At 34.9% G+C, this 14,487-nt stretch overlaps 1 protein-coding gene across 2 annotated transcripts in view; it reads right to left on the bottom strand.

Moving 5' to 3' along the window:
• LOC149807854 (nitric oxide synthase, salivary gland-like) overlaps positions 1-14,487 on the bottom strand; it is a 39,239-nt gene that overhangs the window by 9,364 nt on the left and 15,388 nt on the right. For both annotated transcript variants that reach the window (XM_089971384.1, XM_089971383.1), the window contains exons 11-22: positions 13,995-14,139; positions 11,715-11,819; positions 11,255-11,304; positions 7,111-7,230; positions 5,690-5,864; positions 3,978-4,119; positions 3,566-3,644; positions 2,927-3,120; positions 2,420-2,589; positions 1,477-1,687; positions 1,055-1,142; positions 71-210 (exon numbers count right to left, since the gene is read on the bottom strand). In XM_089971384.1, the coding sequence (XP_089827510.1) occupies positions 71-210; positions 1,055-1,142; positions 1,477-1,687; positions 2,420-2,589; positions 2,927-3,120; positions 3,566-3,644; positions 3,978-4,119; positions 5,690-5,864; positions 7,111-7,230; positions 11,255-11,304; positions 11,715-11,819; positions 13,995-14,139 (1,619 nt within the window). The remainder of the gene's footprint in view (positions 1-70; positions 211-1,054; positions 1,143-1,476; positions 1,688-2,419; positions 2,590-2,926; positions 3,121-3,565; positions 3,645-3,977; positions 4,120-5,689; positions 5,865-7,110; positions 7,231-11,254; positions 11,305-11,714; positions 11,820-13,994; positions 14,140-14,487) is intronic.

Here is a 14,487-nt window from a genome sequence, read left to right as displayed (position 1 = left end):
CACACTCGTATTCCCTATAACGGCAATATGGATATGGACTAAATCTTGCTTAGAGAAGTACTTGCTGTACCTTGTTTGTTAGGTACTGGTAACGGTTTCTTGTCGATTTTCCTCTGTTGCCAGAAACTGCGGAGTGGAGCAATACCCGTGCCTGGACCGACCATGATGATTGGAAGACTGTTGTCCTTGGGCAGGTGGAAGGATGTTGCACTGAAATATAATCCACCTGAGAATGATATTCAATATCTCTACATTATCAGGACAACATTTCTATACAAGTGAAGTAAGTTCTGTCTGATTTCTTACTGAATGTGAAGCCAATCAGATTCAAGTTTCACTGAAACGCATACATAGCTCTTGTGTTCTGGTAGGTGATGCGAGTTTAATATTGTATTCCAAGAATGGTTCTCTATCTTAAATGTCATTACTCGTAGTACAAAAAATTAAAGGTGTTCAAGATCCTCCCAAACCAAACCCTACATACATCTACACACACAAATATGTGACATCAGTACCATATATTACTGGGAAATTTCCGTTTTGTTATATTTCATGTCGAGCTTAATGTTCACACACACACACACACACACACACACACACACACACATATATATATATATATATATATATATATATATATATATATATATATATATATATATATATATATATATATATATATATATATATATATATATATATATATTCTTTTGTTTGAACTAGTTATTTTGATACACTTATCATTGTTCGCAATTGTAACCAAGAATAGTGATTTATTCGGGGAGGGGCGTTTCATTCTCAAATTAATTAATCAAATACAAAATACGCTTTTAAAATGATAAATGTTTCCTTCAAAACGTTGAAGGCAGATACATTATAAAATGATTAAACACCAAGTATGCATCCTAACAACGACATATCCGAATAAAAAGCATACTGCAATTGCGGATACTCCTGTCATAACCGTAGTTACCTATTCTACTTTAATGTATGGAACTGCAGTTGCAATAAATAAATGTCTGATTGCAATGTACGAGACAAATGTTATGCTTACATTCGCACAAAACAAGGCACAATTGTTCCAGACGTAATTCTGTTCAGCCATGATGAGCAGACGCCTTCGTGCAAGGGTCCCTTGCCACCTGGAATCAATCAAAGCACGCGGAATCAATTATCTACATAAAATGAGATAAAGAACCTCCCAATTAACTATACGAAATGTTTCACACCATAAATGCCACTTTAAGTTATTTCACTGTATTGAGTTCCGAGGATAATAAGAACCAACTGCAATGTTCCTTGAAATATAGCATGACATTAATATGTAGTTGTACGTACAACATAATACATCAAAACACGACGCTGCTTGCAACAAGATATCAGTGCAGTGTGGATATCTCCTATATGAAAGTAACCTTGATGGTTCCCATGAATCAATGTATACTATTATACTAATGAGTCATTGTAATTTCATACCTTTACTTCTGTACTTGACAACAGCAATTGTAGCGTGTATTTCTCCCGGGTATACAGCATGGGAGGAACTGATGCTGTAGTACCGCTGCTGCAGTAAAGGGAGCTGTGTCAAAATGAGAGCCGCCGGAATATGTAGGGATGGAAATTCCTCCAATACTTCGAGAAGATTGGAACGTTTGCTCTGCTTCCATTCATCGTACATTTGCAGGTCCTAAACCACACAATGTTATAATTATGTGCACAGTCGTTATCAGCAATTTAAGATAATATTCACGCCATTCACAATAAGTTGGAATACTAGTTTTATAATGTATCATTGCTCTTCGGCGACAGGTCTTTTACATATTTCATTATGACATATGTTTAATTTGGCCCATCGTTGAATGTTGTGAAATAAAAATTCAGTATACCATCGTTTCAATCAAATAACACCAATGCAAGGAATGCAATCAGTCATACAAAAAACCCAGAACATCAATATCAGAACCTAAAGAACAGTAGCGGTTAATGAGCTCTAAAATAAGAGTCACATTTTGGTTCTGAAATGTTTCTAAACTGAGTTCATCTTTCACAAATTGTAAACTGAAATATATCGCGCAGAAAATCATGTAATACAAAAATTTTCCCCACCTGTCATTGACCATTACTATTACAGTTAATTTGTGTTTTGTTGTGTGGTTACTGTTGGCACATGTTTGTAAAATAGTGTTTGGGACTATTGTTAGTTCATGGACCCATTATAGTGATGTTAAAGTGTTGGCAAATTGCAAAAGTTTATACGAAAATGTCGTGATGATATAAAGCAACATAAATATACCCTTTTGCATGCATGTTTACGCATATTCAGTGTGTTAATTGTCTGATATATTTTGTTTCAGCAGTACTTTATACGGATATTTTGCCAGAATGTTTTGTGCTATTTCTCGAAAAGACTACAACCTACATTGGAGAGATTTTCCAACCCTTTTCTGTGCCTATGATCAGATGCTTGTGTCGCTAAGATCTTCAAGAAGCTTCGTGTAGGTGGTGTTGTAATATCCAAATATCTAGACAAAGCTGTCCGTAACGTGCAGGTTGGAAACTTCGGAAACCTGTCCCATGTTTTCATATTGCCTGAAAGCATACGTACAACGAAACAGCTAACTTGTATTTGGAAGCGGAATAATATCAGCCATGCAGACACATATATGCTTAGTAACATTTGCCTAAATTATCACAGAAAACTAAATGTGTTCATTGATGATATGAAGGGTCATGCATGATACTGTTTAGTTGTCCTCCAGATACGTTATACCTCTCACTATAGGTATGAACACAATAAAAATAAGCCACGAATTATCCGAATATGTTCTAGTGATATTCCATCATAATCTCTCAGTCCTCTTCTTTGCTCTGTATCGTTTAATCAAAGAAAATATAGTGTATAGGCATTCAAGCCAAATAATTTTACCCAGTGGAGTTGTAAGTTCTATCTGCATCTCAATCTTCACATTCTGATCCACAGGGGGAGCGTTATCCAAGCGGGTAAGGATCCCGTCTACAAGGGTAGGTGAATTCTCTGCAAATACCGCCAAATGGTCTCCGGGGGAGTATATTAGCTTTGACGCACCCTGTGTATTTAATCGCACCAGCAAAGTCTGCCGACTGCAAACAATACAAAAGAAAGAAATATAACGTGTTTGCTGAGAGCAGAATTTCGCGAAATGCGAACACTTTAATTATCTCCCATTCAAGTGGCGATTGGTTCTCACCTGAAGTCCAGTTAGGAAAGGTGCATCAATTCTTACATATTTATTTTGTGTGGTACTTGTTTGGGGTTGTACGATATAAGCACATTCATTAATGTATAATTGTCAGGACATTATATGCGGTACATTTGAAATTTACGAAACCTGTGTATATGCAGACATATAATATTTTGTATATCTCATTCGAGGAAAATCAGATCTTTGTAGCAAAAGCAGACGCTTTGCAGTTCTTATATGTAAAAGAGAAAACAGTGTATTACCCAAGCTCTGAGATCAAAAGAAAAGCAAATTGTAGAAACGTGACGTATAAATCTGCACTCAGCATGTGTGCTAATTAATACCTCGAATCCAAAGACTGCAGTTGTTTACTCTCGATAAGTCGACATGGAACAACATCCTTCCCGTGTAGCTTCGACAGACCTAGATCAAATAGAACGTTTAACTGAAGATTATGAGTTGATACATGTATGTCGCTAAGTGCCGATGTGGTACTTCTGCGTACTATGCCCTGCAAATGGTCATGTCATGTTTTGGGTTTTAATCTCATTCATTTTTTATTGCAAGCCAGCCATAAGAATATATTTCCATAATCATTCTTACAGTTAACATGATGTATGTATGCATTTGTTCCTTATGCAAGGTAAAATTCAATTAAACAGTGATGATATATATTTGTCCTGCTACGTAGTGAAGATATTTAAAACCTACACTAAATACAACGGCGACATTATACCATTATTTCAAAGCACATACCTTCACAAATGTCACCTGACATTTCCTCTGAGGGTGTCAGCCTGAACTTCCCAGGATACCATGTGAGATCGGTTTGAGAGATTGAGCCCACGGCGTCACGAATTGTTTTTTCATCTCCAACACTGAATGTCTCACACGCAGCCTGAGGAAATAAATGATCCACTAATATAGAGCAATAAATGCATGTATAAATCATATCTTTATAGGTGTATTTTGAAATAATGGAATTAACCAGGCAACCGTATGTATACTGTTTGTGGGCTTACGTAACAGATCATTACTAAGACGTGGTTTGGTGCATAAGCATAGTACCATTTACTCGTTATGAAATATCACAAATATTTTAACACTCATGTCGTTCACATCTAACATGCACATGTTCGTTTATGCGACGCTTTGAGGAAATTTTCAAATGCATTCAAGTCATTCCTTATGGCGACTTTTCTTTGAAACCGAACAAAGCCCGTATTTCGTCCAAAAAAGACGTCGATCTTTGATTGACACAAATGTCAGGTATATTTTCATGATGATCAAGACATTAGTACCATTTGATCTAAAAGTCAAAACGGTAAATAAAGCAGATGTTTTCCAGAGAAATATAAATTTTGTTTTTCATCATATACTATCTTTCTTTGAAAAGACAAAATAATGACTGCAATGAGGGTAAGGCCTGCAACATTGTCAGCTGTCTTAATAAATAGGGAGGATGTATCGTTATGCTGATTCTATTATCCTGAAGACAAATATAGACGTGTATAGGAAGTTGGGAGAGTTGTACATAATGCTCAGTAGTATATAAGGCGGCCAAATACTAAATGCCACAAGAATAACAATCATATTTTAGATAAGTGTAAAGATAGGATGAGACTACATTTGTGCCGAATATTGTTCTTCCTCTGTTTTAATCAAGGAGAGTAATTTACATTAAATATTGTATTCTACGTTTTCTACGCGTATTATTGATATATATTTGAATATCTCTCATACAAACAAACCAACATGATTTCTTTTCAAACGATATCGCACCCGTCTCTCCGGTACACAGTCAAAAGGTTAGCATAATCACCTGTTCAAGACACGTATGCAATGATTGACAAATGTATGCCCTAATGGTGATCCCAAAATGTATAAAGGTGTATGCATACTTGAAATTACGTTAATATAAATACAATAATATATACGACCCGGTGTTGCATACATATATATCGAACGCAAATTCATTAGAGCATGCAAAGTGTCTGCCAATTCAATCGTCAAAAACAACCTGCCAGAGTGAAGTGATTTCAAATGTAACCACACCCATCCGAATATATGATTTTATAGTCATTCGTGCCTCTGATAAATATGATCTACTTTTGCCAATAGTTGGTAGTACCATCCAAGGAAAAAATACCATTCAGTGATAGCTCGATAGGATAGATCATAGGTCACTTACAAGTTCTCACAGTGCAGTCCGTTATATGCATGTCTCTAAGCGCTCTGGCTTACTATTCAAATTTAACTTTAGTCGATGTGAAACGCTGAATATATATGTTTCTAAACCCATATTTCAACGCCTGTTACGCCCACAATCAGTTCACTAATATTTCAAAGTAATAAGTATACAAGTTTGTCGGTATGTCATGTGACAAGAATTATCAGGAAGACTGTCACATTCAGTTCTTGAAAATGTAAATAACTAAATTGCTTCTTAAGATCATACGTTATATTACCTTAAAAATATCATGCGCCCAGGTTTTGAAAGACTCTTTCTGTCCGTGTTCCTCGTCCCCTTCACCCATCTGTATTATCCTCTTTGCACCCAAATCATGTAGTATGTTGTCTAAGTAGTGGCCGAAAGCACACAATTTAGGGTAAGCACTCGAGCCCAGGGCGAACACCGAATACCTAGAATTTAAGACTCATCTTAATGACGTCATTTAATGCACAAATGATACTTATATGTTGCTTTATGAGAGTTCATTCAAAATAATAGGATAGCGCCATAACCCGATTTGTTAGTATGCCCTGTGGATTGGTTTCGCCCAGTTAGCCCCAAGTTGACCAATATGTTTGTATTATTCGTATTCGTCTGCTGAAAATAGTTTCATGAACAGTGTCATGGTATTTGATAATTCTCATTTGATTACCTTCGCTTAGAAACATGGTGGTAGAATTTTATGTTCCATGGGAATTTTAAAAACCTCTACTCTAGTTTTTAACAGAATTGCGACACCGGAAGCTTACAACCAGGTTCTGCTGAAGTCAGCTCACCAATTGTTCAATCAGATTAAATTCCAAAACTAATTAAGGAAATTATTGCGCGGAAACAATCATTCCTGGCATTCACAGAAAGGACACACAAATCACTAATTGGTGATGTAAATATAGTATAGAATTAACACTAAAAAATTACACTGAACAACGAGCTCATCAACATAAAGATGAATAACAAGATTACTCCGCAGAAAGGAAAATGGGTGAGTGCGGCTATAAGCTGTCATAGCTCGCCATTTAGGAGAAAGAACGTATGAAGGACAGACACAAGAACAGACTCATACGCCTGTTTTAATTTAACCGTTTATTATAATAGCAAATATAAATAAAAGTATGTGTCCCTCAAACTCTTTGTAAGTGAACGGCGCAAATAGAGATTACAAGCTATGGTATTTCCTTTTACAAGGGTAATTTTGGATCTATTACTGTGACCATCCAAATATTGATACTTCCAAGCAGCACAGTTCCATATGTATCCGCATATAAAAGTAGTACGGTTCGTAACACGTATTTTCTATTCGATGCCTACATATGAACAGATCGAAAAAGAATGATCGATTTACCAAATATATTATTCAAGTATACTACTCATTTCATCAAATCATACACTAGTTTATGTGCTTTAATTGATGGAAATTCTATCTAAACTCCTATAGTAACAACTAAAGGTGATTTTAATTTGTACTAGTTATATAAGACCGCTAATCATTCCTTATGCTAATGTATTAACTGTTCTGTACTTTCTCCAGACACCATGGTGGGTCCATGATGACACTTGTGTGTAAATACGATATACAGACCTTTGACTTTTGACAGCACTGTCCTGTTGATAAACAAATACAAAAACACAGAAAGCAAACAACACACGATTAGATACCTGACATTCTGTAGAGACACTGTGCCAATTGTCATGCTATTCTTCCTCTTCTTTAACTCTTCGTTTTTGTGGTCCAAGGAAGCGTCCTTACCTTTCAAGGCAGACTGTTTGCCTTTATCACTACAGCAAGAAAATGATACATTATGTCAGAGTAAACAGCTGGAATTGTATTATAGAGATCAAAAAGCATGCAGTAGATCATCACAAATGATCTACTTATATTATATATTCAGTGGATTCTAAAGCGAATTTAATACATGTTACCTGCATACTTGTCTGGATTGTACCTCATTCCTAAATAACAATACATGAAGAAACAAATGTTTAGATCTGTATAAATTTATTCTTAATATGGTGTAACATCAAATGGACCCCTCACTAACTCTTCTTTTTCAATACCCAAAGGTGTATAAGTAAGGGTGGAACTCGAAACCGTGCTCATCAATAACGCCAAACAATTTCATAAATGACATTCGTGTAATATATGCAAAAAGGCAAAACAGGAAAAATTCAAGCAAATGTGCCAGACAATTGAAACATTGCATTCGATTCATTATTTAGCATATACGTTAGCTTTCAATAACACCTCTCAATACAACCTATCGTTTAAATGCATTTCGTTTTTAAACCTTTTATGGAATCTATGCAATCTGAAAGCTTTACATGAGCCCACCCCCATATAAAAACCAACGCATACAGTCAACGGTATGGTCAAAACAGAAGACATTGGTGTCTTAAATTTGGGCCCATGGAATAAGAAAAATCTATATCGCTTAAGATTTATACAAACTACCTTCAGGCAGCTTGTTCTATGTTAATGTTTATTTACTATGTAAGTGTAAGTGTGCCGTACATGTGAACGGTTTAAGTGGGTTCAGTTTGAATAACTTGTATTCCAGTAGTTGTTTATTTAATACAATACGAAGGCGATTCTTGTGTAGATTTGCGAAAGAATACTATGCGACAGGTACATTCTGATATATATGCCTGCTCGAAACAATATTAACATATCGGCTTTTGGCTATCAAAACTAAGAGAGATGACGATAGAGATCACAAAAATGTATGTATTACAATAACCTGAACACCATAGACACGTCATATGCAAGAGAGAATAGACAATGTGATATAGTCGCATTACTCAGGTCACACCTGTATGGATTGATCGTGTATCCGAAAGAAAATCCTATCAAGTTGCTCTACTTCGCCGGCTATATTTTCTATGGTTCATGTATAAGGAATTCTTTAAAGTCTGGAATACGTATGCTTGATAGAGCTTAATTAATAATTTGAACACTAATGTAACCATTTTAAACCACACAAATACATAATTGAAACTTAATATTAATTATAGATCGTACTGATCGTAATCAGAGAGGTCTGATGGTGTGCAGGCGGTGTGTTGTTGAACAATGCCGGTTCTTCAACCGATCGGGATTTGAAACCTTAATTAAAAAACTTCGGCCGCTTTTACGTACATACAGCAGGTCTAACATTGCCAGCAAGAATGTAAAAAAGGATTACAACGTTCGCTTGTACACGAACAAACATAAATATTAATTGTGACAAAATGATGGCAAATTTTCATTTGAAAGAGTTTTTAAACTCAAATATCAATCGAAACTTTATTGACAGTTTTGTTCAGACGTGTCATTAAACCAAAGACAGTATATATATATATATATATATATATGTATATATATATATACTGCAACACTGCATGAGAGACTCAAAACATTAATACATATAATGTGTTTTTATGATGGTAAAAATATAACATTCTTTGTACTGTATTTAAAGGTTGTTATATGATATGGTCTGGAAAACCAAATAATATTTGTTAATAAATTTAACCTTTTCAATCTGAGTCAGACGGTATTATTACTTATTACCACTGTAAGTCAACGTTTACAGGGTACATGTCGCCGTTTTCCTATTTAGGAGCAGTGACGGTCAGTATTAGAAGAACAGTTCATGCATTTGATCTTACCATGAATAACTAGTACAGATGTGGTTTCGCACGAAACACACGCACTTAATTCAATTAATTAATGTTTTCCTTCTCATATACAATATGCCATTATTAACTGTCACCAATCAATGCATGCAGTGTTGGTCATGTATATGTAACATGTACGACTGAATAAGAGTAGTTCTTCCAACGTGTATCTGCTTATTTTAGAAAAAAGGTTCTGTGTCGGCCAAGACATAAATAAAATATAAATGTTTTATAGTCATGTATTTAAAAAACAAAACTGTTCTTTTATTTTGGTAGAAGGGGTACATTACTAATTAGATGGAACGAATTAATTAGTCCCCAATATGAAGACATAACTAGCATGCAATTGATCCCAAGTCAAGAAAGCATGAAATGTAATTCACTGTACACCTTTGTGATGATGTTGAAATATTCTTTAAAATGTATCCTTTCACCAAGCGTCATGATTTCGGGTTTAAATGAATGCTTACATGGTGAAAAGAATGCCGAAGTGAGTACTAGCTAACGCAATACCTGAAACTAAGCCAGCTAAATGTGATACGTAGTTCATAATAAACCTAGTTGATTGTAAGTCTATAGTACTAACAGAGGTAGGCACACTCATATAGTTTGATGGATTCAGATTGGACATAATTTAAAAAATTAACTTAAAACATGCAATATAACCCAATGTAGCGAAGTGTCAAAATATGTCACACTAGTCTGATGGTATCATATTCTTTGAGAAATAACAACGAACCAATTCGCTTTAGTCCAAGTGTAACAATAAAAAGAATGCATACAGCATGCCAAAATAACTGAGATAAACACAAATACTAAAAAAAAGAATTGGGACATAGGGGCTTAAAATCGTGTTAACTTGAGAAATTACTCATTTCTGCAACAGCATCTGAAACAGAAATTAGTCTTATTGATGTGTTCTGAGTTTCAGTTGGACGGAATTTCTTTGTTGAAATTATGCATTCACTGGCAATACAAAGTGTTCCCAAATACTATGTTTGGACAGAGAGAGTAATTTTGAATTATAGTGAATTCAGACAGGAACACCGTGGATTGTATAATTATAAATAATTGGAAAACTGTTACTAAATCATCACACATCATGTAACCGGTACATTAGTTCGTTTAAGACTACAGGCATATCGACAAATTCCGTGGTGAATCTTATTTCTTAACACTACTTGAAATAATGTATAACTGAATTTATTAGGACTTCGTTATAGAACATTTTAGAATTTTAGACTCTTTGAGATTTAAATTGCGATTATGTAAGTTCTTTATTACTTTTTATTTATATTATACGTACGTAACTTATTTGTTGAATGTTACAAACATCGTTGGTTTTCGCTGTTTTCTATTACTTACTTTTTAACTATTCAGTCGTAATACGACGACCTGGATATGTGCTTTCGTAAGCGTACATACATACATACATACATTCATACATGCATACCAACCTACCTACCTACCTACCTATATACACATCTAGATACAACTCTTCAAATGCAAGTTATACTTCGACAGATGTTATATAAGACACGCTATCTAGTTAAAATACATGAATGTATTAAATGTCATCATCACGTCCTAACGGTTACGTGAAAGGTTATTATCAATTCAAAGTTCAAAGTTGGTATGATGGTTCCAAAAGAACTAATACTACAACACGAAATATCATATAGGACACAAACTCGTGCAATGCTACAAAGGCTTGTCAGGTTTTCTGAACATATCCCGAATACTCAAGGATATATTAATCGGAGAGAAATCTAACGGACAGACACAACATTTGAAAAGTAGTAATTGGACACAACCGCATCTGCAGTTGGACAAAACTGATTGTCTTGCTGGATCTTCTGCACTAAACATATAGCAATATCTCAAAAAAAGAATTATTCGGAGATGCGTGAGCAACAAAAATGGGAAAGTTAAAGTTCCTCTTGGGCTGGTTCCATTTTTTACATGATATATTGCTTCCCTTGGTACAAAAGCATACCAGGCTTCCAAACAATACTTTTATGATTCATAAGATGAAATGAAAAACGTGACAGATGACGAACAAATATACGCCAGTATACTCCACCACACCATTCCTACTTTGGTTAAACGTTGTGAACATGTATTATTGGTTCTCTTCTATACGTACTTGTTCTGGCGCTCTGGATGTTTCATTTCGAGCAAAGTCTTTGCAAATACCTGTATAAACAAAGTAACACATATCTTAAAGACAAAAATAATAAAGTCAGTTGAGTGCCATGTTGTGGTCGGTTAATGCGTTAACTCATGGCCACGAACAAACCTGTCGTTATTAAAATAAGGATAAATCTTGAGATTATTGAAAAAGATGGTACTGTATAATTTGACAATGAACAATGAAATATAAGAAACATTGATATTAATAGCGATGCGTGTTTTATTTGCAGTCGATACAGATCAATTCTGGGGAAAAAAGCGTATCACCTATTCTTACATTGCCTAGCGTTGCAAGGTAAATTTGATTCATTTATCACATAACATAGAAACTAATTTTTCACATTAAATCATTACAAAATATTGATACGTATTTGACACATGCTCACAAAGCATGAGCGTTTACCTATGCTTACCTGTCCGTTTTCAGGTGGATCTCCATTACCAAATGTGCTGGTCACGATCAGTAAAAGTGATTCGTGTTCAAGATCAACGTAGTCATATTCATCCATCGATAGCACCTGCAGGGAAATCAGCATTACGTAAAGCGCAAAAACAGTATTAAAATCGCTTTAGCCCATCCGATATTAAAAAAGCAAGTCAAACACTGCACTTTTAGGCTATACTATTTTTTTAAACACTGTGCATTAATACTGTGCATTTATTATGCTGAATATCTTTTGCTCTCTTTTTCAAACCTTTGATAAGGTATGAAAATTTCTTTATCAGAGAAACAGTCAAGAGCCCATGTCATCTTGCAAAAGACAATTTTGATGGGTGAATTGAATTCTATACGATGATTCACTCATTCAGTTAACTAACATCTCCTTATATATTAGTGGAACTGTATGTTGAGGCCTGCTAATAACTGCACAAATCATTTTGACTTTCAGAAAGGAGATCTTGGTTATATAGTGGAATGTCAGCAAAACACTGATGTATTCTTTTTAACTAGGTTGGATAGCACCTGCAGGGAACTCAACATCACGTAAAGCGCACAAACTGTATAAAGAAATCGCTTTATCCCCCTTCAGATATTAGGCAATATTATTTTTTTAAACAGTACAATATAGAGCATTTATTATAGTGAATGTTGTGTCGCATTCTGTTTCAATCCTTTGATAAGGTGCGAAAATTTCGGTATCACACAGGCAGTAAAGCGCCTATGTTGCCCGGGTGTCATCTTGCGAAAGACAATATTGACGGGTGAATTGAATTCTATACGATCCTTCACTCATGCCGTTAATTATCATTTCCTTATATATCAGTTTAACTATATGTTGTGGCCTGCTAATAACTACAATAATCACAATGATTTTCACAAAGGAGAGGTTGATTATGTTCTTGAATGTCAGCCAAAAACACTGATGTATCGATTTTATTTGGAGATAACTAGGTTGGTCCTACTTTCAGCATCAGTGTAAATTTCGCAAGACATAATTCAAACGTTGAGAATATGGGTCCAACAAAGCTAAGTATAAGGCTGGTTTCATTCAACATGTGCACCGTATGAAGCTCTTAGGAAGAGTGTCACAAATATCGATGAAACTGCACGCACATCACATTGAAAAGACTGGCCCAAAACGACAATGATATAATGTACAGTCATATCAGTTTAAGGTGACTTACATAACAATAGAGAGAAAGTAAGACTCAATGATTTTTATTTCAAAAGACGTGTATATTTGACTGTGAGTAATTAAAACTGAGGGAAGATCAGGACCAACGAGAATCGAACTGTCTCACATATTATATATTCACTTTATTCAAAGTACTAGCCATAACAGTTTAAATTATTAGGTGGTTTTCAAACCTGATGTTTTATTTGCTATAAAAGTAACTTAATTTTAAAATAAAAATGTTTCTTTGACTGATTCTTTCTGAGCAATAACAATGGACTGTTCTGATAAGAGCAATGCATTAAAATCGGTAGGACCTGACGAAATAATCTTCCACTGAATTTAATTAAATTGATGGTTTCCTCTATAGGAGCCCAGATTAAATCTCCTTTTCCAGGCTTCGATATTTATGGATAATTCGGAAAGACATTATGATATACGTGGCAAACGAGGGTTTTGGTATTTTCTTCGTAGTAACATATATAAAAACAATAACCATTTTGTAATTGCGACTAATGCCTATTATGTTTGGATGTGTGCTTTACTGCAGAATATTTCGAAGTAACTAACGTAATCCTTCACAGGAATTGTATGTGTTTGATATTTGTGATCAATCTCAAGACTTTATAGGCACGTGTACTGTGGGCTGACCGGGGTTGTTCTTGTTTTCTAACAGGTAATGGAACTTATTTATTGTGTGTTGAATTACCTGTTTGTCATGTGAGATGGAAAGCAACCACATTGACAGTAAATGCTCACATAGGACCTTAAATGGGTATTCATTATAAACGTTGAATTGAGGAAGTTCACTTATATATATATATATATATATATATATATATATATATATATATATATATATATATATATATATATATGACAAGGGCTACTTTCAGTCATTAAACATCTATATTCAGTAATAGTGTTTTTTAATTATATGTATGATAACGACGTATATGAAGCAGGAATCGGAAGCTATATAACGTGTTTTGTGTTAGGTTCCTTTTGTGTATGTGAAATTATACTGCATAAAACCCTAGCGAAATAAACATTGTGTGATTTCAGAAATATTCAGACCTTCGCATCGAAGGCATGCTTGAAGATCTGGCAGAGTGTCCTAGCAAATCCTTCCGACTTTCCGGTCTCCGTGGCATACAGAATGGTGCATTTTACTCTTCTCGCAAGAGCATTTCTCATAAAATGAACAGATAATTTCACCGCACTGTGAATGAAAACCAATTTGTTCTAGTAAAATATGTTTCGTCGAGACTACTTACCCAATCATAATACCTTAGGAGAACTACTACTACCTTTACATCCATCCTCCCTTGACACTACCTTTACCTAAAATGGGAGCTAACAGTCATCTGCTAACCTATGTGGCGGTCGGGAAGAGTGATCTTTCCTTTGGTATAAGACTTGGCTGAAAATTCTAAGATATATTCAGTTCCTACTGGAGCGGCTGGCACAGCTTTATATGGATGTAACTGCACGGAGGTTACGAGGGTGTATATGTATCATAATTAAGCAAAATATTCTCGACGAAACATATTTGGCGAGGAAAATTGGT

Source organism: Sinohyriopsis cumingii, chromosome 1 (genome assembly GCF_028554795.1).
Source record: "Sinohyriopsis cumingii isolate HCF-2022 chromosome 1, ASM2855479v2, whole genome shotgun sequence".
In the NCBI taxonomy this organism is placed as follows: domain Eukaryota; kingdom Metazoa; phylum Mollusca; class Bivalvia; order Unionida; family Unionidae; genus Sinohyriopsis; species Sinohyriopsis cumingii.
This window is presented reverse-complemented; position numbering and strand designations above follow the sequence as displayed.